The sequence below is a fragment of the Haliotis rufescens genome, unplaced genomic scaffold, assembly GCF_023055435.1.
Source record: "Haliotis rufescens isolate VD_foot unplaced genomic scaffold, xgHalRufe1.0.p SCAF_30, whole genome shotgun sequence".
NCBI classification, from domain to species: domain Eukaryota; kingdom Metazoa; phylum Mollusca; class Gastropoda; order Lepetellida; family Haliotidae; genus Haliotis; species Haliotis rufescens.
Genome location: NW_025964002.1, coordinates 5781791 through 5806900, shown reverse-complemented (window position 1 = coordinate 5806900; position 25110 = coordinate 5781791). Strand labels below are relative to the sequence as shown.

The window sequence follows — 25110 nt, the reverse complement described above, 5'->3', positions numbered from 1 at the left end:
ATTTTTTATATCAATTTGGCCATCAATATTTATTTACCATATCAAAAGTGTATGAAGAACTTTGATTCAGGGGAGACTAATCCATATGCCATATTTGTAAAGCATGACAGAGTTGTCTCCCTTGGAAAACCATCGATTTATTTGATTTGGTGTAGCATGATACCAGTAGTATCGTCAGTCAGTATCGCAAGATGCCAGGCGATACTCATCTCTAGTAACAACCATCCGGGAAGCATTCAGTGACTTTCGGGAATATTGCAGCATCAGAGCTACTGCAGCAGCTACACTATCCTGTCCAATACACTGACTGTCTAGTGCACCTACATTATTAAATGTTAACAATACAAACTGAGAAACAATATAACATATTGATAATTCTGGTTTCCAGTGGTTTTCTGTAAAGGTTGAAGCTGTGTTTGAGGGAATTTCAAGTTGTTCTGCACACTACATGCAGATATTCAATACTAGTTAGCTTACCACTTCTGAATGTATGCCTTTTTGCCTAGCAACAAAATCCTTATGTTAAGCTGCAGAATGAAACAAAATATGTTTCAGAATTAAATCATTTTAGCCACAAAAGAATTCATGAGTAAAAATGTTTCATGATGCAATAAATATGAAATAACCGTTAATAAACATACACCAATATCGCAGCGGTTTCTTAATCGATGACCAATAACTGATGACCATTCGTAGCATCAGAAGCAACCTTGGCCCTATGTTTCAAACCAGAAATTATTGCACGGGTTGCAGAATCCTTGAAACTCAACACAGCACAATGGGAATCTGCCATAGGAAATCTTCAAATACCCCAAAAAGGGTAGCTCTGATCAATCCATCAAATATCCTTTTTCAAATAATAAAAGCAGGGCTTTTCCACTAGCAATACCTAAGGGACGTAGAGAGTTTCAGAGTGAGACCGAAATGCACAGCAAATAGTCAATCACGTACAGCAAGACTCTGAACTATAGCCACCCTAGAGCCTAGTGTTGATGGAGCGCAAGGCAGGACGGTACGTCCCCTTCAACGTTTGGGTTAAGGTTTCATTGAATACAAAGTAAAAATCACTGGGATAACACATGTGTTTTAGTTGGCACATATTCCACCTCAAGATGGAGAAAGGGTTAAAAACTCAATCAACCTCTTCGGAAGCGGCAGTTGCGGAGCCAAGTGTAGGACTTTGTTCCCCAGGCACCGGCGCACCTTTATGCGGGAGAGGTTCTGCAGAGACTGGGGTGTTCTGTGGAATCGGTCCAGCCATGCCGCGACATGGGGGTCCAGCAGGTGCTGTGATGGATGCTGGGACATCAGGAACACATTGGCACTGCCTCTCAGACCAGACACCAGTAACAGCTCCACTAGGTCAAGGTCGGATCTGTCGACAGTCAATTTATTTGAGAAATGTGTGATGGAATTTCAGTACATTTAATTAATTTTCATCATAACAAAGCTGTAAATGTTTATGATACAAATTGAGAAGAAGCGCTGAGTGAAATGAGTTCTCAAAATAACTGTATATCTGCACATGTAACTTTTACATGACCTTTAACCTTTGTTAATGAGTGAGTGAGTATGGTTTTACTCATTGAATACAATGTTAAGATAAAATTAACTTTAAAAAATTCCCCATTTTGGATAAAAAAAAATATCCCAATTTTCCTGACAGAGGCACTCAGTTTGGATTCCTAGATAAATTTTCCGTACAGCGTGGCTGCGTAATGTGGTCTGTTTTATTTAGGACAATAGCATCAATGTTCTATTCCATCAACTGTACAGAACAATGGTATGGAAACATGTATTGTATCACCACATTCAGTACAGAGGTGAGGTGAAATGGGGTTTAACGTTTGCTGATTTATAGTGCTAGCTCAGTGAGTATACCCCACTCAGACACAGTATACTGACTCCGAGCCGACCAGTCCTTGTTTTAGCCCCTTAATGCCAAGTGCCAGACAGTGTAACAACAAGTACCATCTTTTAAAGTCTTTGGGTATGACACGGCCGGGGATCGAACCACGGACCTTCCGCTCTCCGGGTGGACGCTCTACCACTAGACCACGGAAGCGGTCCATTCAGTACAGAAATAAATCAAACATATTCTCAACATTCAAAGGGAAGAGAGTGCCTGTCCAAATTGTTATTAATAAATATGTCAAATCAAAGATTTGGATTTATACTGCTGTCTCAGGACATTAGCTGCATATCATTCACAGTGATCATGAAAACAGACATTTTACGACTGCTTCTGTCAATAATGTCATCACTTTCTATATTCTTATACAGAGCTACAGATAAGCTGCATATTTGCGTAAAACATCCCCCAAAACTATTCAAAACCCAATTACTTTCAATCAACTTGTGTACAGAAACACATGCATTAAATGAAAAACTCAAATGTATAGAAACAGCTCGCGTAAATACCCAATGAAGTGTCTTCAGCATGCGTACAAAGGAGCTTATTTCCGAAAAACAATTACAAGCTAATTTACTTTGCGAGTCAAGCCTTTATATTTAGAACAGTACTTCTAAAACATGATTTCATTTTCTTTTAAATCTCAAAATGTTTACTCATTTGGGGAAAAACCCAATAGAGTGATAAGTAGATGAGTGAAAAAATATTGGTTACCCAATGAAAATTGTAATAAACCAATTAAAATTGAAACCATGGAGTTAAACTCAATTGCTCAAAAAGTAATCTGGAGCTCTGCTTATCTGAATGCAATAACTATTCTCAGCTTAAATCTTTACTAAATGTGAAAACCTATTTAACCTGTGACCTTCTCCCTTATTAGAGGAAAATGTTAACCATGTTTCAGTATAACTTCAGACTTGCAGTTGAATGTTGCTGCCATACAACACTCCATATAACGTACTTCAAATTTAGATTAGTTTTCATTTAAGTTAAACCACACTCAAAAATATTTAGTTCCACAGAGCAACACTGTCTGTCTAATCTTTGTTAATTTGTATAAGTAACTAAAGCTAATCTCTTGGCCTAAGGCTTTCTAAGAAGTCAGTACTTCAGCTTTGACGAAGATCTTTAAGTTTCATAAAAATAACACTTTTTAACAATTATTCACAAAACTGAAATCGCTAAGTCTTATCATGTAGTTAGACACTAGAGTTTCATGTCCATCCATTTAGTCTCTTCCAAGCAGAAATATATCACTTCTAAATGCCATTCAAGACTTGATGAGCCATCAACATGGAGAGAGATGATTCAGCAATATCCATCAACAACAACAACTGATGGAGGAATAAGCATATACCCGGTACTCCGAAACTTTGTGTTCCTCATAATAAAGAAGTTGCCATCCATAACGTCTCTCCCTTAGGCTTAAAAAAATAAAGGAATTGGTTCTCAGGCAATGACTTTATTTATTTCTCTTTTTTTTGGGAGGGGGGGGCTTGTTCCATTAACTGAGAAAGCGCCTTCCTATATAAACAAGCATACACACTCCTAATGCCGCCATGACCCTAACACAAGATGGGCAGATGCGCATTTTTTATTGTTTTTGAAAAAGGAAATAAATAACGAAAAATGTTGCATACTTAATGATGATGCGGGCGGTGCCTGAGAACCAAGACTATTCATTTTTTCAGCCTTAGAAATACAAGATTAGTGTAAAGATGGACAGACGACATGCCATACCTCAACACATGAGAATAGTGTGAGAATTCTATGTGTTGTATAAAGGAATGTCTGGAGGTGTCATCATGTACCTGAAGACGTTGATCCCTGCCCGACACTGGTACAGAGGGAGCTGGGTGCAGCCTCTCATCAGGACACGGATCACAGCCCTGTGGCCATGTTCAAAAAGCTTGTTTAAGGAAGACAGCCTGCAACAAGATGCAAGACATTACACTCAACACAATAATACAGCATGCACAGTGAAAACATCATAACACCTCCAAATATCTCAACACTGCTGGTCTTTCGCTGAATAGTCACAATTTGACAAGTTGATGCCAGGCTGTTTTCTGTAAATCATAATATACAGGTAACCTCCAATAATCGATAATTTGTCCATTAAGCAATAATGCTGCACTTTCTGACCTGCTGGCAACACTGTGGGGATTCTGGTTCTTACACATCTCCAGTAGACCATGCTTGTCTCCCTGTGGGAATTCTGGTCATGATGTGGGAATTCTGGTTATGAGTGAGCGTGTGAGTGAGTCTCCCTGTGGGAATTCTGATCATAACACATCCCCAGTTCCCAATGCTAGTCTTCCTGTGGGAATTCTGGTCATGAGTGAGTGTGTGAGGGAGTGAGTGAGTGAGTGTGTGAGTGAGTCTCCATGTGGGAATTCTGATCATAACACATCCCCAGGTCCCAATACTTGTCTCCCTGTGGGAATTCTGGTCATAAGTGAGTGAGTGAGTGAGTGAGTGTGTAAGTCTCCATGTGGGAATTCTGATCATAACACATCCCCAGTTCCCAATACTTGTCTCCATGTGGGAATTCTGGTCATGAGTGAGTGAGTGAGTGAGTGAGTGAGTGAGTGAGTGTGTGAGTCTCCATGTGGGAATTCTGATCATAACACATCCCCAGTTCCCAATACTTGTCTCCCTGTGGGAATTCTGGTCATGAGTGAGTGAGTGAGTGAGTAAGTCTCCATGTGGGAATTCTGATCATAACACATCCCCAGTTCCCAATACTTGTCTCCCTGTGGGAATTCTGGTTATGAGTGAGTGAGTGAGTGAGTGAGTCTCCATGTGGGAATTCTGATCATAACACATCCCCAGTTCCCAATACTTGTCTCCCTGTGGGAAGTCTGGTCATGAGTGAGTGAGTGAGTGAGTCCATGTGGGAATTCTGATCATAACACATCCCCAGTTCCCAATGCTTGTCTCCCTGTGGGAATTCTGGTCATGAATGAGTGAGTGAGTGAGTGAGTCTCCATGTGGGAATTCTGATCATAACACATCCCCAGTTTCCAATACTTGTCTCCCTGTGGGAATTCTGGTCATGAGTGAGTGAGTGAGTGAGTAAGTCTCCATGTGGGAATTCTGATCATAACACATCCCCAGTTCCCAATACTTGTCTCCCTGTGGGAATTCTGGTTATGAGTGAGTGAGTGAGTGAGTGAGTCTCCATGTGGGAATTCTGATCATAACACATCCCCAGTTCCCAATACTTGTCTCCCTGTGGGAATTCTGGTCATGAGTGAGTGAGTGAGTGAGTCTCCATGTGGGAATTCTGATCATAACACATCCCCAGTTCCCAATACTTGTCTCCCTGTGGGAATTCTGGTCATGAGTGAGTGAGTGAGTGAGTCTCCATGTGGGAATTCTGATCATAACACATCCCCAGTTCACAATGCTAGTCTTCCTGTGGGAATTCTGGTCATGAGTGAGTGTGTGAGGGAGTGAGTGAGCGAGCGTGTGAGGGAGTCTCCATGTGGGAATTCTGATCATAACACATCCCTAGGTCCCAATACTTGTCTCCCTGTGGGAATTCTGGTCATGAGTGAGTGAGTGAGTGAGTGAGTGTGTAAGTCTCCATGTGGGAATTCTGATCATAACACATCCCCAGTTCCCAATGCTAGTCTTCCTGTGGGAATTCTGGTCATGAGTGAGTGAGTGAGTGAGTGTGTAAGTCTCCATGTGGGAATTCTGATCATAACACATCCCCAGTTCCCAATGCTTGTCTCCCTGTGGGAATTCTGGTCATGAGTGAGTGAGTGAGTGAGTCTCCATGTGGGAATTCTGATCATAACACATCCCCAGTTCCCAATGCTAGTCTTCCTGTGGGAATTCTGGTCATGAGTGAGTGTGTGAGGGAGTGAGTGAGTGAGTGTGTGAGTGAGTCTCCATGTGGGAATTCTGATCATAACACATCCCCAGGTCCCAATACTTGTCTCCATGTGGGAATTCTGGTCATGAGTGAGTGAGTGAGTGAGTGTGTAAGTCTCCATGTGGGAATTCTGATCATAACACATCCCCAGTTCCCAATGCTAGTCTTCCTGTGGGAATTCTGGTCATGAGTGAGTGAGTGAGTGAGTGAGTGTGTAAGTCTCCATGTGGGAATTCTGATCATAACACATCCCCAGTTCCCAATGCTTGTCTCCCTGTGGGAATTCTGGTCATGAGTGAGTGTGTGAGGGAGTCTCCATGTGGGAATTCTGATCATAACACATCCCCAGTTCACAATGCTTGTCTCCCTGTGGGAATTCTGGTCATGAGTGAGTGTGTGAGTGAGTCTCCATGTGGGAATTCTGATCATAACACATCCCCAGTTCCCAATGATTGTCTCCCTGTGGGAATTCTGGTCATGAGTGAGTGAGTGAGTGTGTGAGTCTCCATGTGGGAATTCTGATCATAACACATCCCCAGTTCCCAATGCTAGTCTTCCTGTGGGAATTCTGGTCATGAGTGAGTGAGTGAGTGAGTGAGTGTGTAAGTCTCCATGTGGGAATTCTGATCATAACACATCCCCAGTTCCCAATGCTTGTCTCCTTGTGGGAATTCTGGTCATGAGTGAGTGTGTGAGGGAGTCTCCATGTTGGAATTCTGATCATAACACATCCCCAGTTCCCAATACTTGTCTCCCTGTGGGAATTCTGGTCATGAGTGAGTGAGTGAGTGAGTCTCCATGTGGGAATTCTGATCATAACACATCCCCAGTTCCCAATGCTAGTCTTCCTGTGGGAATTCTGGTCATGAGTGAGTGTGTGAGGGAGTGAGTGAGTGAGTGAGTGAGTGAGTCTCCATGTGGGAATTCTGATCATAACACATCCCCAGTTCCCAATACTTGTCTCCCTGTGGGAATTCTGGTCATGAGTGAGTGAGTGAGTGAGTAAGTCTCCATGTGGGAATTCTGATCATAACACATCCCCAGTTCCCAATGCTAGTCTTCCTGTGGGAATTCTGGTCATGAGTGAGTGAGTGAGTGAGTGTGTAAGTCTCCATGTGGGAATTCTGATCATAACACATCCCCAGGTCCCAATACTTGTCTCCCTGTGGGAATTCTGGTCATGAGTGAGTGAGTGAGTGAGTCTCCATGTTGGAATTCTGATCATAACACATCCCCAGTTCCCAATACTTGTCTCCCTGTGGGAATTCTGGTCATGAGTGAGTGAGTGAGTGAGTCTCCATGTGGGAATTCTGATCATAACACATCCCCAGTTCCCAATGCTAGTCTTCCTGTGGGAATTCTGGTCATGAGTGAGTGTGTGAGGGAGTGAGTGAGCGAGCGTGTGAGGGAGTCTCCATGTGGGAATTCTGATCATAACACATCCCTAGGTCCCAATACTTGTCTCCCTGTGGGAATTCTGGTCATGAGTGAGTGAGTGAGTGAGTGAGTCTCCATGTGGGAATTCTGATCATAACACATCCCCAGTTCACAATGCTAGTCTTCCTGTGGGAATTCTGGTCATGAGTGAGTGTGTGAGGGAGTGAGTGAGTGAGTGAGTGAGTGAGTCTCCATGTGGGAATTCTGATCATAACACATCCCCAGGTCCCAATACTTGTCTCCCTGTGGGAATTCTGGTCATGAGTGAGTGAGTGAGTGAGTGAGTGTGTAAGTCTCCATGTGGGAATTCTGATCATAACACATCCCCAGTTCCCAATGCTAGTCTTCCTGTGGGAATTCTGGTCATGAGTGAGTGAGTGAGTGTGTGAGTGAGTCTCCATATGGGAATTCTGATCATAACACATCCCCAGTTCCCAATGCTAGTCTCCCTGTGGGAATTCTGGTCATGAGTGAGTGTTTGAGTGAGTCTCCATGTGGGAATTCTGATCATAACACATCCCCAGTTCCCAATGCTTGTCTCCTTGTGGGAATTCTGGTCATGAGTGAGTGTGTGAGGGAGTCTCCATGTGGGAATTCTGATCATAACACATCCCCAGTTCCCAATGCTAGTCTCCCTTTGGGGATTCTGGTCATGAGTTAGCGAGTGAGCAAGTAAATGAGGTCATGAGTGAGCGTGTGAAGCACCCAAGGACAATATTTCAGAAGAGTTAGTTACTGCGAATGTCACGCTACGGGAATGTTACATATGACAACTCACTTGTGCTGAAACCAGGATAAGTCGAAGGTATATTGATGATCCCAGTCATACCGTGTTAACGAAGTCTCACTGTAAATCAAGGTGGTGACTTTTCATACAGATAGTGATTCACACACCACGGGAAAACAAGCATGGCTAAGACATCGAGAGGTAAAACTCAAATCAAATTTAATCAGGCTTTATTAACAAAGCATTAACAATATTTTACTCTATTTGTTATTTAATGTTTGTCAGCAGTATTCCAGCTTTATATGACGGCAGTCTGTAAATAAGTCTGGACCAGAGAAACCAGTGATTTTTACATCACAAGCATCGATACACACATTTGACAGTATAAGAAACAGTATAATAGTATATTCAAACAACCCTATGCACCTGGTTCACTATAGTTGGCACCAATGAAGATCCCGGGTTAGAATTGCTCTTCAGCAACCCATGCTTGTCGACTATAAAATTGGGTGGTTAGGCTCGCTGACTTGGTTGATGCATGTCACCGTATCCAAGTTGTGTAGATCGATGCTCATGATGTCAATCACTGGATATTTTGGTCCAGACTAGATTATTTACAGAGCACCTACTTGTATCTGGAATATTGAGGACCGCCTCCGTGGTCTAGTGGTAGAGCATCCGCCCGGAGAGCGGAAGGTCCGGGGTTCGATCCCCGACCGCGTCATACCAAAAGACTTAAAAGATGGTACTTGTTGTTACCCTGTCTGGCACTCGGCATTAAGGGGCTAAAACAAGGACTGGAGTCGGAGTCAGTATACTGTGTCTGAGTGGGGTATTCATGTTAAACCGCGGCATGGTATCTCAGTGAGCTAGCACTATAAATCGACATCAGTCCGGACTAGTACAAGCAGCCACACAAACACACACACGTACATGCACGTCGCTATATAAGTGCAATAATCTTGGATGCGACATTAAACCCCATTTCACCTCACCTCACCTGGAATATTGTGCACATTTAACAACAAACAAACACTTTAGTTGTAACTTATGGCAAGTATAGTATGCTGGGGAACTGTTCCATCCCAGGCGCCAAAGTGGCAGATTAACATGAAGGGAGAAAACACTGAATATTCACTTTCTAACACTTGTAGGAGCTTGTGTGATGTCCACGCCATGACGCAGGAATACTTCCACGACGTCTGCGAAGCCCTGCTCCATCGCCGCATGTACAGCACACCTGCCACTCTGGTCACGTTGCTTGATACTGGCGCCCGCTGAAATACAAGATCAGAGTTACCATGGATACAGACACAAACGATCCACCATTAGCCATCTGGGATAGTAGCCAGAAGCTTTCATTGTGGTTTCAGCCCTGATCAGTATTTATAAACTTTAGTCTTTTCTCTTTTTCATAACCTGTTTAACGTCGCACTGACCAATATTCATATATCTGATGATGGCCTGTAAGCAATTAAGTCTGGCAAGCCATCAATCAACAGAGATCAAGGCTATTTCATCCTATCCGCCTCACTATGAACTCATTAAGCAATAATCACCACACGTAATGTAAACATATCCTGTTTAATTGGCTTCCACCGTATGTGTTCTCTGTCCATCATGTTATTACTGTATTATCTTTCTGTTATCATTACCTTACCTACTCATGTTATCCCACTCATGTGTGCAATTGTTACTGTTAATCCTCTACTGTTAATCCTCCACCAACTTTGTATATATATTCTGAACCATGTTCTTCATTCAGTCATGCTTGACAACGGTATAAGGATTTGTCATCCAAAACTGGCTCCCACAGGAGATATCGCTTGGGTGAGATCAAGCTATATCTACATTGTAGATATCACTGCAATGAAATTGCATCACAATGCTTTGCAGACCATTGTGGTATCATTGTTTACCATGATGTCACAATCAAATGACATCACTAATGATTCTGCTAATGAAGCTGTTAGCATTACTTTTTACCCTTAAGACACCGCTTATTACTGTCTACAAACTGAAAAAGTTGGAAGAGAGATGTTGGATGATAAATATAATCTCACCCTTGTGTCTTTTGATATCAAATATATCAACACTCGTTGATAAAAATCCTCGGCAAGCCTCGGAGTATTCCCACTTTTATCAACTCATGTTGATATATTTGATATAAAAACACACTCAGGTGAGATCCTCTATCTATACCGAAATGTCGCCTTTACAGTAATTAAAGTATTGTTGACCATAAATTGTGCCTACTTTGTCATGATCCATGTCATTGGGGTACAATGACACCATCTATTTGGTCACCTCTAACGACCAGCATAGGTTGGTGGGAATCTATTCCAACCCAGTCCCCAAGGGGCAATAATAAGGTAATAATTGACAGGATCTGTGGCTTCAAATAATAATGCCTGCAAACCCAGGTCCAAGCCAAGTCTTCTAGTACTGATCATCATGTTCAAGCCCATGTAGGACGTACATCATAGGACCCGTGAAGATCCGGGGTAGACTGGGTCTTCAGCAACCCATGCTTGATGTAAAAGGCGACTATGCTTGTCATAAGAGGCGACTAATGGGATCGGGTGGTCAGGCTCGCTGACTTGGTTGATGCATGTCATCGATCCCAATTGCACGGATTGATGCTCATGATATTAATCACTGTATTTTCTGTCCAGACTCAATTATTTACAGACCACCATCATATAGCTGGAATATTGCTGAGTGTGGCGTTAAACAACAAACTAACCAACCAACAGTACATCATAGGATGAACAAACAATGATGCTGAGGTTGAAAGGTGCATCCAGCAGTTGATGCCTGGATGCTACAGACATTGTTTCCATCGTGTTAACATACCTGTGATGAGGATGTTGACTGCCGCCGCGTTGTTGAAGACGGATGCCACGTGTAAGGGTCCAACGCCGTACATGTCCTGCTTGTTGAGTTCGCAGCCTCGAGACAACAAGTACTTCACAACATCATTGTGTCCTGCACAACAGATAAAACACTATGTCATTGTGTCCTGCACAACAGACAAAACACTATGTCACTGTGTCCTGCACAACAGACAAAACACACAATGTCACTGTGTCCTGCACAACAGACATAACACACTATGTCACTGTGTCCTGCACAACAGACAAAACACACAATGTCACTGTGTCCCACACAACAGATAAAAAACTATGTCACTGTGTCATGCACAGCAGATAAAACACAATGTCACTGTGTCCTGCACAACAGATAAAACATTATGTCACTGTGTCCTGCACAACAGATAAAACACAATGCCACTGTGTCCTGCACAACAGATAAAACACAATGTCACTGTCCTGCACAACAGATAAAACACCATGTCACTGTGGCCTGCACAACAGATAAAACACTATGTCACTGTGTCCTGCACAACAGATAAAACACTATGTCACTGTGTCCCACACAACAGATAAAACACAATGCTACTGTGTCCTGCACAACAGATAAAACACAATGTCACTGTGTCCTGCACAACAGATAAAACATTATGTCACTGTGTCCTGCACAACAGATAAAACACAATGATACTGTGTCCTGCACAACAGATAAAACACAATGTCACTGTGTTCTGCACAATAGATAAAACACAATGTCACTGTCCTGCACAACAGATAAAACACCATGTCACTGTGTCCTGCACAATAGATAAAACACCATGTCACTGTGTTCTGCACAACAGATAAAACACCATGTCACTGTGTCCTGCACAACAGATAATGTTGTTGTCAATATCATGTTGTTGGGCACAACCCTCACAGCAATATTTCAGCTATATGAAGGTGGCCTGGTAAACCATCAGGTTTGGACCTTACATTCCAGTGATTCACACAACGTTAGAAATTGGTCCTATAGTCCTTGCCAAACTACCAATAGTCAAGGTATCATTAGGACTAGTGGAAATTTGCCCTTTTTAAGGGTTTTGCTATATGTTATCATCATAAGGTCTTGTGGACTAAAAATGTTAGTTTCCCTCGATGAACATGATGAACATTCCCTCCACAACTAGCCATGCCATCAGTATATGATGACACACAACCTAGCCATGAAGCCAGAGCACTCAATCCTCTGGTCTCTTGCCTCTGAACACCAGCGTAACATGCTGGCCACCCTTGGAGATTCCAGGGTAGAATAGGTCTTCAGCAACCCATACTTGCCGTAAAAGGCGAGTATGCTTGTCGTAAAAGGCGACAAACGGCATCGGGTGGTCAGACTCGCTGACTTGGTTGATACATGTCATCGATCCCAATTGCGTGGATCGATGCTCATGATGTCAATCACTGAATTGTCTGGTCCAGACTCGATTATTTTACAGATTGCCGTCATATAGCTGGAATATTGCTGAGTGCGCCGTTAAACAACAAACAAATAAACAAACCAATCTGTCCTGGAATCCCGACAGGGTCTGCATAACACACACCCACAACTCGTCCTGGTTGATCCAGCATGGGATGATAAACAGAAACAAAATAACAGTTATTTACATTTTCAATGAAGCTGAGGTTCAGCATGCTGCCATGTTCACTGTGACCTACCTTTCATTGCTGCCTCATAGAGAGGGGTGACTCCATACTTGTTGGACACATCAACATCACAACCAGCTTCACACAACATCTGAAACCAAATCCCTTTTGTCACCAAATATCACAGCGGGGGAAAAAATCGGATGACATTAACCAGTGATGAGACACATATCTGCAGAGGCAGTTGTGTCATCCGCGACCACTTTGACACTGATGTTATCAACTACATCACCTACAAATACATTTACCACTTCAACTGAACATGAAGTGGTGTAACTCAACTCTCAGATATAACACTAACATGATTACCGTATTCGACAGAATAAGTGCCCCGCTCTAATAAGCGCCCACGGCGATATTTGCTAATATATTGGCCAGTGAACAATTCCAATTAGCACCCCTTCCAATTGATCAATGTACACAAGACATCGTGTGTTACATGCACCCTTAATTATGGGCAATTAAATTCTGGAAAAATATATGTCGTGTATAATATGCACAGACTTTTCTTTTGTACCTTTTTGGGCTGTCAGCATAAACAACGAAATTCACAATCTTTCAACCTTTCTTTTCATCAAAAATTTATTCTAATAAGGGCCCCCTACATCTAATTTTGAGAGCGCCCTGGGCGCTTATTACGTCGAATACGGTAACTACAATGACAGAACTTGGCTTATGTACACAGGAATCATGTTACAGTTGTAATAAAGAGGTTGATTGTCCGTAATATTGTGTCCTCAGTTAGCGGGGATACTCAGACTTATCAGTTATTTTAAAGCTCTAAACTTAAAATCACCATTCATTGTCGACATAATCTGAAACCCACAGAGGACAGGGTAGCCCTGTAGCTGCCAGGCTCCATCCTTCAGCCACTCCAACAAACACATCCCCCCAGCAGTAGACGACCCCACAAACACATTCCTCCAGCAATAGACGACCCCACAAACACATTCCCCAGCAGTAGACGACCCCACAAACACATTCCCCCAGCAATAGATGACCCCCACAAACACATCCCCCCAGCAGTAGACGACCCCACAAACACATTCCTCCAGCAATAGACGACCCCCACAAACACATCCCCGCAGCAATAGACGACCCTACAAACACATTCCCCCAGCAATAGACGACCCCCACAAACACATCCCCCCAGCAGTAGACGACCCTACAAACACATCACCCCAGCAATAGACGACCCTACAAACACATCACCCCAGCAATAGATGACCCCACAAACACATCACCCCAGCAATAGATGACCCTACAAACACATCACCCCAGCAATAGACGACCCTACAAACACATCACCCCAGCAATAGATGACCCCACAAACACATCACACCAGCAATAGACGACCCCACAAACACATCACCCCAGCAATAGACGACCCTACAAACACATCACCCCAGCAATAGACGACCCTACAAACACATCACCCCAGCAATAGACGACCCTACAAACACATCACCCCAGCAATAGACGACCCAACAAACACATCACCCCAGCAATAGACGACCCCACAAACACATCACCCCAGCAATAGACGACCCTACAAATACATCACCCCAGCAATAGACGACCCTACAAACACATCACCCCAGCAATAGACGACCCTACAAACACATCACCCCAGCAATAGACGACCCTACAAACACATCACCCCAGCAATAGACGACCCTACAAACACATCACCCCAGCAATAGACGACCCTACAAACACATCACCCCAGCAATAAACAACCCCACAAACACATCACCCCAACAATAGACGACCCTACAAACACATCACCCAAGCAATAGACCACCCCACAAACACATCACCCCAGCAATAGACCACCCAACAAAGACATCCCCCCAGCAATAGACAACCCCGCAAAGACATCCCCCCAGCAATAGACCACCCAACAAAGCCATCACCCCAGCAATAGACAACCCCACAAAGACATCACCCCAGCAATAGACAACCCAACAAAGACATCACCCCAGCAATAGACAACCCCACAAACACATCCCCCCCAGCAATAGATGACCCTCCTCACCTCAACAGTGGACAGGAAGCCAAGTCTGGCTGCCAGGAAGACGGGGGCATGGTCCTGACTTCCAATATTCACGTCACAGCCTGCTTGTATTAGCCGCTGAGTGAGTATGTCGCGTATATCACAGTCCTTCACCTTAATGGCCATATACAATGGCGTTAATTTCACATTGTCAGTCAGCTGCACATCAGCCTCATGTGACAGAAGAGATGCCACTGTCTCAATGTGGCCGTTGTCAATAGCAACAAGAAGAGGTGTCAAGCTGCTGTACGGGTTGGGGAGGTTTGGGTCGGCCCCGGCCTGCAGGAGGACCTCGACGACCTCGATGTGACCCTCCCTGGCTGCACAGATGAGGGGGGTGTCCCCATTGTCGTTGCTCTTGTTGATGTCACATGTAGCTGGACAGGATCTTGTTTTGGCACAGACGTTGTTGTCAGGCTGAAACAAAATGTAAAACCTGTAGGAATTGGGCCACACAGTACAATGGGACAGAGTGTGTCTTAACTTTAATTTTGTACACCGATACCTGAAAGGAAACCACTAAATCTTAAACATTTGGTTAATGAAAAGGGCCCTTGCTTTATTTGAATACAGTGAAACATACCTCCACCTCCGTTTCAAGCAGAACTTTAACAATACTCTTTCTCCCCAGACGACAAGCAAGCGTGAGAGGTGTCCAGCAGTTGTCTCCCCTGCCATTAATGTCGACGCCTGTCGCAAGAAGCTGCACGACCGTGGAGACAGATTCGTGTTTGATCGCAGCCAGGAGCTTTTGGTCAGTTGTTGCCGGGGTGATGAGCTGACGCTGTGGACGGTGGTTCGTCAGCATCACACAGTCCAGGGCCATCCTTGCTAGCTAACGCCTTTCATCTGAAACAAACCAAACAATTTGGAATCAAATTTTCTGTTATAGGTCACTCTTTGAATACTGAAAATCCATGGACACCTACGCAATTTAAAATGTCCTGGAATTGTTTGACAAATCAGTCTTAGCACTATCTAACTTCTAGGGTTGTGATGGGTACTTGAGTACCCGATAACAGGTCGGGTAGCCGAGGACTCGAGTCCAATTTTCAGGACTCGAGTACCCGTTCAGGGGAGATAACTCTAATCGCCTTTCGTAACTCGTAAGTCACTTCAAAATGGACGACAAAGTGGACAAACGTTCCAATGTGTTGGCGTATTTTGACCTTGATGACACAAAGAAAAAGACCAAATGCCGTCTCTGTGGCATATGTATCAGCTCCGAGTTCCATGAAAAAGTATCTAAGTTTTTAACACAAGAGCATTTACTTTGATATTCTGCGTCACTTGTGGTTTTAGGTAAGCCATGCAGGCATTTAATAAAAAACATAATACCTTAAAATAGATCAACAGGGTTAGAAACTAACAGTTTTTGTCCACTAGTCCTTATAATGATAGCATATAGCAAACCCCTTAAAATGGGCCAATTTCTACTAGTCCTTAGGATACCTTTACTTTTGGGCAGTTTGGTAAGGACTACAGGACTAGTGCCAATTTCTAACACTGATCAATAAATGTTTGATGACCTTTTATTCGCAAAAGCATTACAAACAAGTAGGACAACATTGAACTACGGGTACTCAAGTCCGGTTCGGGTATTGTCTGCCGGGTACTCGAGTTCAGTTTTCGTACCCGGTCGCAACCCTACTAACTTCCAGTCTTTAGCTTTGACTAACAAGTGAAAGCACTAGCATCGGTTTGTGGAAGATGGCCTCACACTACTTTTGACTTTCATAAGATCCAACCTGAGATGCATGCAGTTATGAATGAAATACATCATCTCTACTATCAACTACTGTGAATTAACAAAGTAGAAGTTACAGGTAGGTGGGTGGGTGGGTGAGGAGTGGGTGGGTGGGTCGGTGAGTGGGTGAGTGGGTGAGTGAGTGAGTGAGTGAGTGAGTGAGTGAGTGGGTGGGTGGGTGGGTGAGGAGTGAGGAGTGAGTGAGGAGTGAGTGAGTGAGTGAGTGAGTGAGTGAGTGAGTGAGTGAGTGAGTGAGTGAGTGAGTGAGTTGGGTTTCATGCCGCTTTGAAGAGTATTTCAAGCATATCATGGCATGACAGCCTGATGATAACCTAAGCTTGAAGTGAGCTGGGTATTACGATCCCATAGTTTTGTGGCACACACTCAGAACACTCAGATAATTCTGGGAAGGGCCCTTGGACTCATAAATCTAATAAAGGCCCACATTTTCAAATGCAGTGGGGCTTTATAACATTGTCTAATATACAGTGCTGAATTGGCCCACAACAGAAAATTCCCGGAAAGATCCCAGCCTAAGAGAGGCAACTCTACACAGTGAATTGTGGCACCTTAGACTGGACCACCCTCTACTTTAAGTGAGTGTTGTGTTGGACTCGGTCAGTCCTGTTTAGACTTCCTAGAGCTACACCGACACACTTTGTCATGACATGATACATATCTCATGAGTGAGTGAGTGAGTTAGGTTCCAACGCCACTTTGAACAGTATTCCAGTAATATCACAGCATTTCAGCTGGATATTGGAGAAAAGCCCAAAGTGATGCAGGTAGCTCACATTTACCACTCTGATGAAATTCAGAAGCACAAGTATGGTGCTGACAAACCTTGCCAAATAATAGGGCGAACTGGGATTTGAACCCACAATCATAGGTTTCTGGCACACACACGGTAAGCAACTCTGCACAGTAAATTTCAACATTTTGGACCACTGGGCCACCTGTGCCCCAATATAGCGCATTAATACTCAAATCTATTCTTGATAGGACCCATTATCATCAAAGGCAACGACAAGACAATCTCCATCAAGACATATTTAGCAATATTGAATCAAAGCCAACTTGCCTTTCATACATAAACAATTATCTGTTTGCTTAATACATCAGCAGCTGATCAGCTACAATTGCAACTATGTACTTGTGCATTGTTTCTGCTCGTCCATTGAAATGTTGTACAGCACTATAGTTCATACTATCAACAGTTCAGTTTAAAGCTAAATTTCAAAGCTTCTAATGAAGAACTGTCGGTTAAAAGTTAAAACAATCATCAATTTAAGTGGGCTCCTCGAGGTTTGCTGCTACAGTACTTGAATCTAGGGATGCCCTAAGTCTTAACTTTTACCACTGGGGTTATGACAAGGACCCCTCAGTTTTATCCTCATGACCTCATCATGAATAGGCTAATTATCTATCCCTGTTTGGTGACAACAGTGACCATATTGGTATATACAAGGTAAAAAGATGTGTGTCTTGCATTTACCACACTTCCATTGATCATGTAGGCCCCTAATATAGGCATTGCTAAACTTTAAACTGAAAAATCTATGCGCATCACAAAACAGCGTTTGTGACAAAACTACAAGTTGTCCTAACCCCTCACCACCAGTGAAGATCCGGGATAGAATAGGCCTTCAGCAACCCATGCTTGCCGTAAAAGGCAACTATGCCTGTCATAAGAGACGACTAATGGGATCCCAATTGCGTGGATTGATGCTCATGATATCAATCACTGGAATGTCTGGTCCAGACTCAATTATTTACAGACTGCTGTCATGTAGCCAGAATATTGCAGCGTAAAACAACCCACCAACCAACAAACTAACCTCTTACAAGAACATCATCATAAACATTGAAAAATAATGACAATAGTAAACTAGGTACAATTCAAAATACTTTTGGAATATATCTTACTAGATTCTTAGTCAGTAATGGATCTGTTATGCTATATTGATGGATCCATCTGCATTATCTGTCATTCTCAAATTATAACTGTTTTGCGCAGAATCGGAGTCTAAGCACATACAAATTACAATCGTCAGCTTATCTATCAACAGGAAATGACACATACTTTGATTTTTAGATCGATACGGAAGTCGAACTAGTTCTGGTTTGCTGATGTATCGAGAACTGGGAAACCAAAAAAGACTAAGGGGGGTAACTCTCGTTCTTGGGTTATCCTTGCGTCTGTCAAGCGGTACATATTCGTCTGCTCAAGAGTGATTGGATGTGAATGTATACCAAATATATTTGATACCTCCACTTCGTAATCTAATTAAGGACTCGGTAGCACTGTCTTAAGTGCGTGCAGTAAAATTTCCAAATTTTTAAAGTTAACTTAAGGAGGCTATCGGATAAATTCATCGTGTTTACATGTGACATCACAGATGAATCATCGTCGCATGAATTACCTGTCGGTGCCTACGCATGCGCGCTCGGTCTGCTGACATGGTCCGCCTAAGTTCGGCACATTCCGGTTGATATATATTGAACACGAGAACATCCGAGTTGGTCCGAAGTAGCTGATACGGGGCATTTCGGAGCAACATGGCGCCCATCGGAGAAAAGGATGACAGGATGGGCACGTCGGTTGGGGATGATGGCTCAACAGATGACTCTCAAAATTTGTGGTAATTGCATTTCAAATCAAGATCCAGTAATCAACGTATCTACCTATTGATAATTTCCATTTTCCATCGTATATCGGTTATGCCGGATGACAGAACTGCACAAGAATTTTTGCAAAGGGTGTCGGACAAAATTATAATGATCTTTGCCTTTAGCCAGATACGCATGAATTTTGAGCAATCCACACCAAAACAATTATATTTTTACACGTGGGCACAGAGCTTATATCATACAACTACCTGGTGAGTGTTACGGGAGACGAACCTCCCAGACTTCAATGACTACTCACGAAATTGCGAGCACCTGTTGTCAATCGTCTCGGCACATTCATGACCACTCTCACACTCAGATTTTCCTCATAAATGTGTTATTGTTGTTTGTGCTTCTGCATATATGTGTTTTGAATTGCACAATTTATTCAGTTAATTGTTGACTGTTTTGACAACACCACAATAAGCACAGTAATTAGACAAGCATGCATCATTAGGTGAAGTGACTTGCCAATTAACAACAGATGCATGCATTTACAATTTACATCATCAAGTAAATGTGCAAAAGTCTGCATGGGATAGTAGACCTTTCTGTTATTTCACTGGCCTGAAATAATAATCTGGCATCACTTTGCACACTAAGTACGTCTATGCCCAATACAACTTCTGTAGACATTCTTCTTCCTTGGTTACAGTCTATGTCTATGGCAGGACAGTTGCCATTCTCCTGAGGAGTTTTGACAATAACAGACGGTGCCAAAAACTTTTGAGTCCACTAGCACAACCTGACACTTGACATCATTTTCAGTAGGTCTTAGTGTTACGCAATGAACTATAATTAGCAAAGCTTACTATGCTGAAACTAAGATTACTGGTACAGACTAATGTTTATTGGTTATTGCCTAATGAACCTTTGTATTTGCTGAACCCTTTTTTATTTAGAAATAACTGCCTTGCGATTGATTGGTATGTTTAATAAGACTTGGGCTGCAGACTTCTGGCAAAAGTCCCAAATGGTTGCATTGTTGTTCTGTAAGTGCACAGGGATGTTGTGTAGCAATACAAGCATGGAACTTGAGCCACTGATTTCAAGCATTTCTGACAAGTATAGTATACTGTACTTAGTAATCAAGCTGATAGTACATGTAAATTACTATAATAATTAATTGATCATGCTTGAAACTTGTTGAACTTGTGTTAACATGGGCTTGAAGCTTACTGAAGTGGTTTAGGCCACCAATTTTATCTTTGTGTGGAATAGAATATGCAGCTACAAAAAAAACACCCCATTTTAACACATTGCCATTGTCATGATTATTACTTTCCATTCAAAAATAAGAGTTATTTTTTAAATTCATTTCATGACAATTAATATGAAGGTGTAGTAGTGGTAACTTGTGTTAAAAAATAAACAGGAAGGTCAGTAGATCCTTGTTAAAGATTTAAGGGGTCCCTTGATTCATGTAGGATAGGGAAAACCCTCAACTTGACTTAAGGATCCCAGGCCCCCCTTTAGTTCAATCTCTGGTATCAGAATAAGCTTGAATATTACCCATGAGGGTAGAATTATCATTTGTAATAACTTTTTGGTATTTGCACATGTGCATTTTAGCAAATGTCAATGTTGATTGGTCAATTGAAGTCATATGATGTCACAGTACTTCATTGTTGAGTAAAATATGATATGGCATCATCCATTGTTCATGATGCGATAAATTGTGAACAATAGGCTGTCTTTAGTGAGGTTTCTCTGTAGGTTTGGCATGTCATCTTTCATTATTTATTCTTTTTTTTCTGTTAAAATGTCTGTTGATAATATATAGGCTTGGGACCTCCACTATGCTTTCACTGGCAAAAGATAATTGTAATTCTCTGATTATGTACTAGACTACCACTGGTAGTGCCAGTCTTTGAGACACAACACTTTGGACCAGCTGCATTAATCAAGTGAAACACTCCAACAGGCTCAACTCGCTGTGCAGCATACAGTACACACTCCATCATGTCAGTCATCACCATGTCAGTGTCACTCTATGTAGGACTGGGGTGTCTAAGAATAGCATGTTTTCACCAAGATCTTCATGGACATTGAAAACAGTTGTGGCAATAGCCTCAAGGTCACAAACTGGTCCGGGGCGGTCGGGTAGCCTAGTGGTTAAAGTCTCGCTCGTCACGCCGAAGACCCGGGTTCGATTCCCGACATGGGTACAATGTGTGAAGCCCATTTCTTGTGTCCCATGCCGGGATATTGCTGGAATATTGCAAAAAGCGGCGTAAAACCATACTCACTCACTCACTGGTTAAGAACATATGCCACACCTCTTCTTAAATCTCTTAAATTTTCTTACTCTACAGGGTTAGAAACTAACAGTTTTTGTCCACTAGTCCTTATACTGATAACATAGAGAAAAACCCTTAAAATGGGCCAATTTCTACTAGTCCTTAGGATACCTTTACTATTGGGCAGTTTGGTAAGGACTTCAGGACTAGTGCCAATTTCTAATGCTGCTCTATCGTCACATTTTATACACAGAATATATCCACTTCAAAGGCTGTAGCCTAATCACTGTGTCACTATTGGTAATTATGTGTGTAATTTGAGGACAAGGTGTCAAATCATTTGTTTTGATAGCCAGATTGGTGACACATGAGCAACTCAGAGATTAACAGTTTGTTATAAACTTAAACATTATCGTTGACGGAGTACACATAGTGTGTTCGCTATATCCGTTATTTCGTTAAAAGCATGTTTGTTTTAAATGTAGTTTACTGTAGTTTTGCACCACTAGATTTAGACATGCACTTTCGGTAAGCAATAATACGAAAATCAACTTCATATTAAGACGAAGTTTGAACAAATTCACGTTTACTACAATCTTTCAGGACCAGTGAAGACCTGGGTTAGAAGTGTAGGAGAGTTCATTCTAAGGGATTACCGAGGGATTACTAGAGATTGTAAACCCCCCTTGGGACGTTGCCTCATGTGAGGGTTTACAATCTCTAGTAATCTCGAGGAGACATGGTTTGTCCAACTTATAAACCGTCTCATCGCAAAGACAACGTTTTAATTAAATAACTGTAATAAAAACTCTCAAATGTATAACCTGTATCGGACATGAAATATCGCAGGTCGTCGTGAACTCGGTTCAATGAAACCAGTGACCTCAGCACGCGGGTTTTGCAACGGTGCGAAATCTGCACGTGCATCTTTAAGTGCACTAAATCTGCATGTGCGTCTCATAGGCTGTTCGTAGTTTTTGTTCTATCAAGGGTTTACAATGATTGTAAGCCTTCCTGCGAGGTGTTACAATCCTTGTAATACCTTCAGCGAGGTGTTACAATCCTTGTAATACCTCCAGCGAGGTGTTACAATCGTTGGAATAACTCCTACGAGGTGTTACAATCGTTGGAATACCTCCTACGAGGTGTTACCACAATTTAAAAAAACTCCATATTGAGTTACACAAACAGCCAGTAGGTTTATAATAGGTCTTCAGCAACCCATATTTGTGTAATGAGACAACGGGATTGAGTGGTCAGGATCACTTGCTGGGATGATGCATGTCATCGTATCCAAATTGCATAGATCGATGCTTATCACTGGATTGTCCGGTTGATTATTTATAGAACACTGTCATATAGTAGAATATTGCTGAGTGTGGCGTTAAACAAGAAACAAACAAACACACAATACAAGCTTTCGACTCGCGTTAGAATTCTGCAGTATGTTTGGCAACAATTGTGATTTTCTGCAGAATCGGTACATTTCTGCATTGAGTGGTCATTTCTACCAAATATTCCACAACCGCAGAATCGCAGAATACAGCAGGGACTGGTCTGCTGATCAGATACTTGATGTTGCCTGCACTCCTACTCCCGACCCTCCGCAGGTAGAGTTGCTTGTATTTGTTGTCAGAAACTTGACAGTTCTCATACCTAACCATGCTTAACATCTTTGTTTTCCTTTCCAGGGCCCATATTTTGAGTGAGGTTCAGTCCAGCTCAGCCTCCAAGCTATCAACATCTAGATCAGTATTAGTGTTAGGTGAGTACTCAGTCATGCTGGGAGTACGTTCCGCAATATTCTCATTATTTATGTTCACCAATCTTGCTTAATCCGTTGTTAATATTAAGTTTGGTGATTTCGTGTGTGAACGGCAGATCAACCAACTCACTGTTTACAACAGTTATGATCAGATTACAAACACTGACTCCTTGAAAGAACCTGGGTTGTCAAACATTCTATCAATGTGTCATTAATGCTATGACTCATAATCAGCCCTGGAGGTTCCTGTTCAACTATTTTATGTTCACATATTTGTTTCACAATCGAAATAACAAGATAGAAGGAAACCTTCATGTCGCAATCACTGATTGCTTGATCTCGGACTGTTTCATATGTCTTTTTGTATGGAGGTATAAACGTTAAACCCAGTGTGCACACAGTGCAAGTACAAATACAGACTTACACACGTGCATTAAACTCCATACACGCAAACACATTTTGAAGTGTATTCTCATGATCAAGTTCGTCAACAATAATAACATCACAGACTGCTTATTTAATTGTTGACACTACATCACTGTAGACAACAATACAAAAGGATCAGTGACATTGTCCATGACAATAAAGCAACACAAGCCCCACCCATTCTATTATCATCCAATCAGGAAACAGCAGTTTGTTAGTAGGCGAGTCCACAGAATCACTTCTCATCTTTTTTATATCCGTTTATTCACTAGACCGCTATATCTATAGCTATATGCTTTGATGTAGGATACAATTTTAAAAATTATTACTGTGTTCCCGCTGGCTTTTGAAACTGCCAGTCTCAGAGGACTGACAGGTCTAAAAATTACCAGTCCTCTCCAATTTTTGTCAGTCCCAATTTTGGACATGAAATAGTAAACATGGTAAGTCTTTTGAGTTTAGTTCCAACCCTGATCATGGTCATGAAATTAAACTGTAACTTAACATGTTTAGTGTAAACAGGGTTAAGAAGCCTGATTTCACTTGCTTGTTTGCTGCAGGTGAGAATGACTCCGGCAAGACCACGTTGATAGCCAATCTTCAGGGTGTGGAAGAACCCAAGAAAGGCTCCGGCCTGGAGTACTATTACATTGATGTCAAAGATGAATATAGAGATGGTAGGTCTCATCATCACAATGTTGACCCGTGGGGAATCCTGAAAGGGCCTTCAGCGTCCATAGAGTGATAAGTCCATGCTGCTCCGGACTTTAGCTCACTGTCTCTAACACAGAGATGTTCTCAGGTGTCATTGTTTGGGCTGAGGTATATGTTAAAAGTCTGCAAAAAATTCAGAAATGGAAAATTTCCTTTTCATGTTGATATGATTAATCATTTGGCATGTTTTACCTTTCACGGCTGACTATGTTAAACAGATAACTGGACCAATACAGAGGTAATGGGGGAGTTTTACAATACTGCACTGAATATAGACCTAAAATACTAGGGCCGGGACAATACACCAACTGAGCGATCCCATATGTATCACGATACCTTGTTCACGATCCGATACATATCACAATACTTGTATGTGCTCTTATCTGCTGGGGACGGTCGGGTAGCCTAGTGGTTAAAGCGTTCGCTCGTCACGCCGAAGACCCGGGTTCGATTCCCTACATGGGTACATATGGTATGAATCAATATTTTTTACTTAGTGTGCAACTGTGATCGATACTTGTATCGGGAAGTAAAATTTCGCGATCCACCAATGTATCATTACATTGTCCCACAACTATAAAATACCTCTTGGGACAGAACAACCATTTTCCATGCAACCTGGTAACACTATGGCACTACAGAAGACAATAGGTTACTTACCTCTTAAAATTCTTCTCAGAGTGATCAAATTAAAATCAGATCTTTTTTTCTAAATATACAATGCCATATTTGATGCCATATTCAAGCTCCGACAATGTCATGTGGTGCCTGTCTCAGTCAAGTTCTGACAGTGTCATGTGATGCCCCTCTCAGTCAAGTTCCGACAATGTTATGTGGTGCCTCTCTCAGTCAGGTTCTGACAATGTTATGTGGTGCCTCTCTCAGTCAAGTTCTGACAATGTCATGTGATGCCTCTCTCAGTCAAGTTCTGACAGTGTCATGTGGTGCCTGTCTCAGTCAAGTTCTGACAGTGT

General features: G+C 42.3%; 2 protein-coding genes across 10 annotated transcripts in view; one reads left to right on the top strand and one right to left on the bottom strand.

Moving 5' to 3' along the window:
- Positions 1–863: 863 nt before the first annotated feature.
- LOC124143254 (ankyrin-3-like) lies at positions 864–18731 on the bottom strand. 5 transcript variants are annotated; one of them, XM_046512152.2, is made up of 9 exons: positions 18707–18731; positions 15158–15423; positions 14557–14991; positions 12531–12609; positions 10819–10950; positions 9101–9239; positions 8014–8082; positions 3724–3840; positions 864–1375 (listed from the first exon to the last, which is right to left on the bottom strand). In XM_046512152.2, exons 2-9 carry the CDS (start codon positions 15398–15400, stop codon positions 1108–1110), a joined length of 1482 nt encoding a protein of 493 aa, XP_046368108.2. In that variant the 5' UTR covers positions 15401–15423; positions 18707–18731; the 3' UTR covers positions 864–1107. The 5 variants fall into 5 exon arrangements, with proteins under 5 accessions (XP_046368108.2, XP_046368105.2, XP_046368107.2 ...); XM_046512149.2 differs by lacking the exon at positions 18707–18731 and adding an exon at positions 18405–18698; XM_046512151.2 differs by lacking the exon at positions 18707–18731 and adding an exon at positions 18248–18392.
- A 77-nt stretch (positions 18732–18808) lies between these two features.
- Positions 18809–25110, top strand: part of LOC124143255 (cytoplasmic dynein 1 light intermediate chain 2-like) — a 38341-nt gene continuing 32039 nt past the window's right edge. For all 5 annotated transcript variants that reach the window (XM_048380449.1, XM_048380447.1, XM_048380446.1 and 2 more), the window contains exons 1-3: positions 18809–18963; positions 22923–22996; positions 23983–24099. In XM_048380449.1, coding sequence (XP_048236406.1) covers positions 18881–18963; positions 22923–22996; positions 23983–24099 — 274 coding nt within the window. In that variant the 5' untranslated portion in view covers positions 18809–18880. The remainder of the gene's footprint in view (positions 18964–22922; positions 22997–23982; positions 24100–25110) is intronic.

Bases quoted from the DNA above. Each gene is read 5' to 3' on its own strand.
- LOC124143254 (XM_046512152.2), bottom strand. From the start codon at position 15,400: ATGGCCCTGGACTGTGTGATGCTGACGAACCACCGTCCACAGCGTCAG. The intron at 14,992-15,157 runs GTATGTTTCACT...ATTTTGTTTCAG, and splicing joins TGCTTGAAACGGAGGTGGAG to CCTGACAACAACGTCTGTGC. The intron at 3,841-8,013 runs GTGAGTTGTCAT...ATCTTGTTGCAG, and splicing joins TTATCCTGGTTTCAGCACAA to GCTGTCTTCCTTAAACAAGC.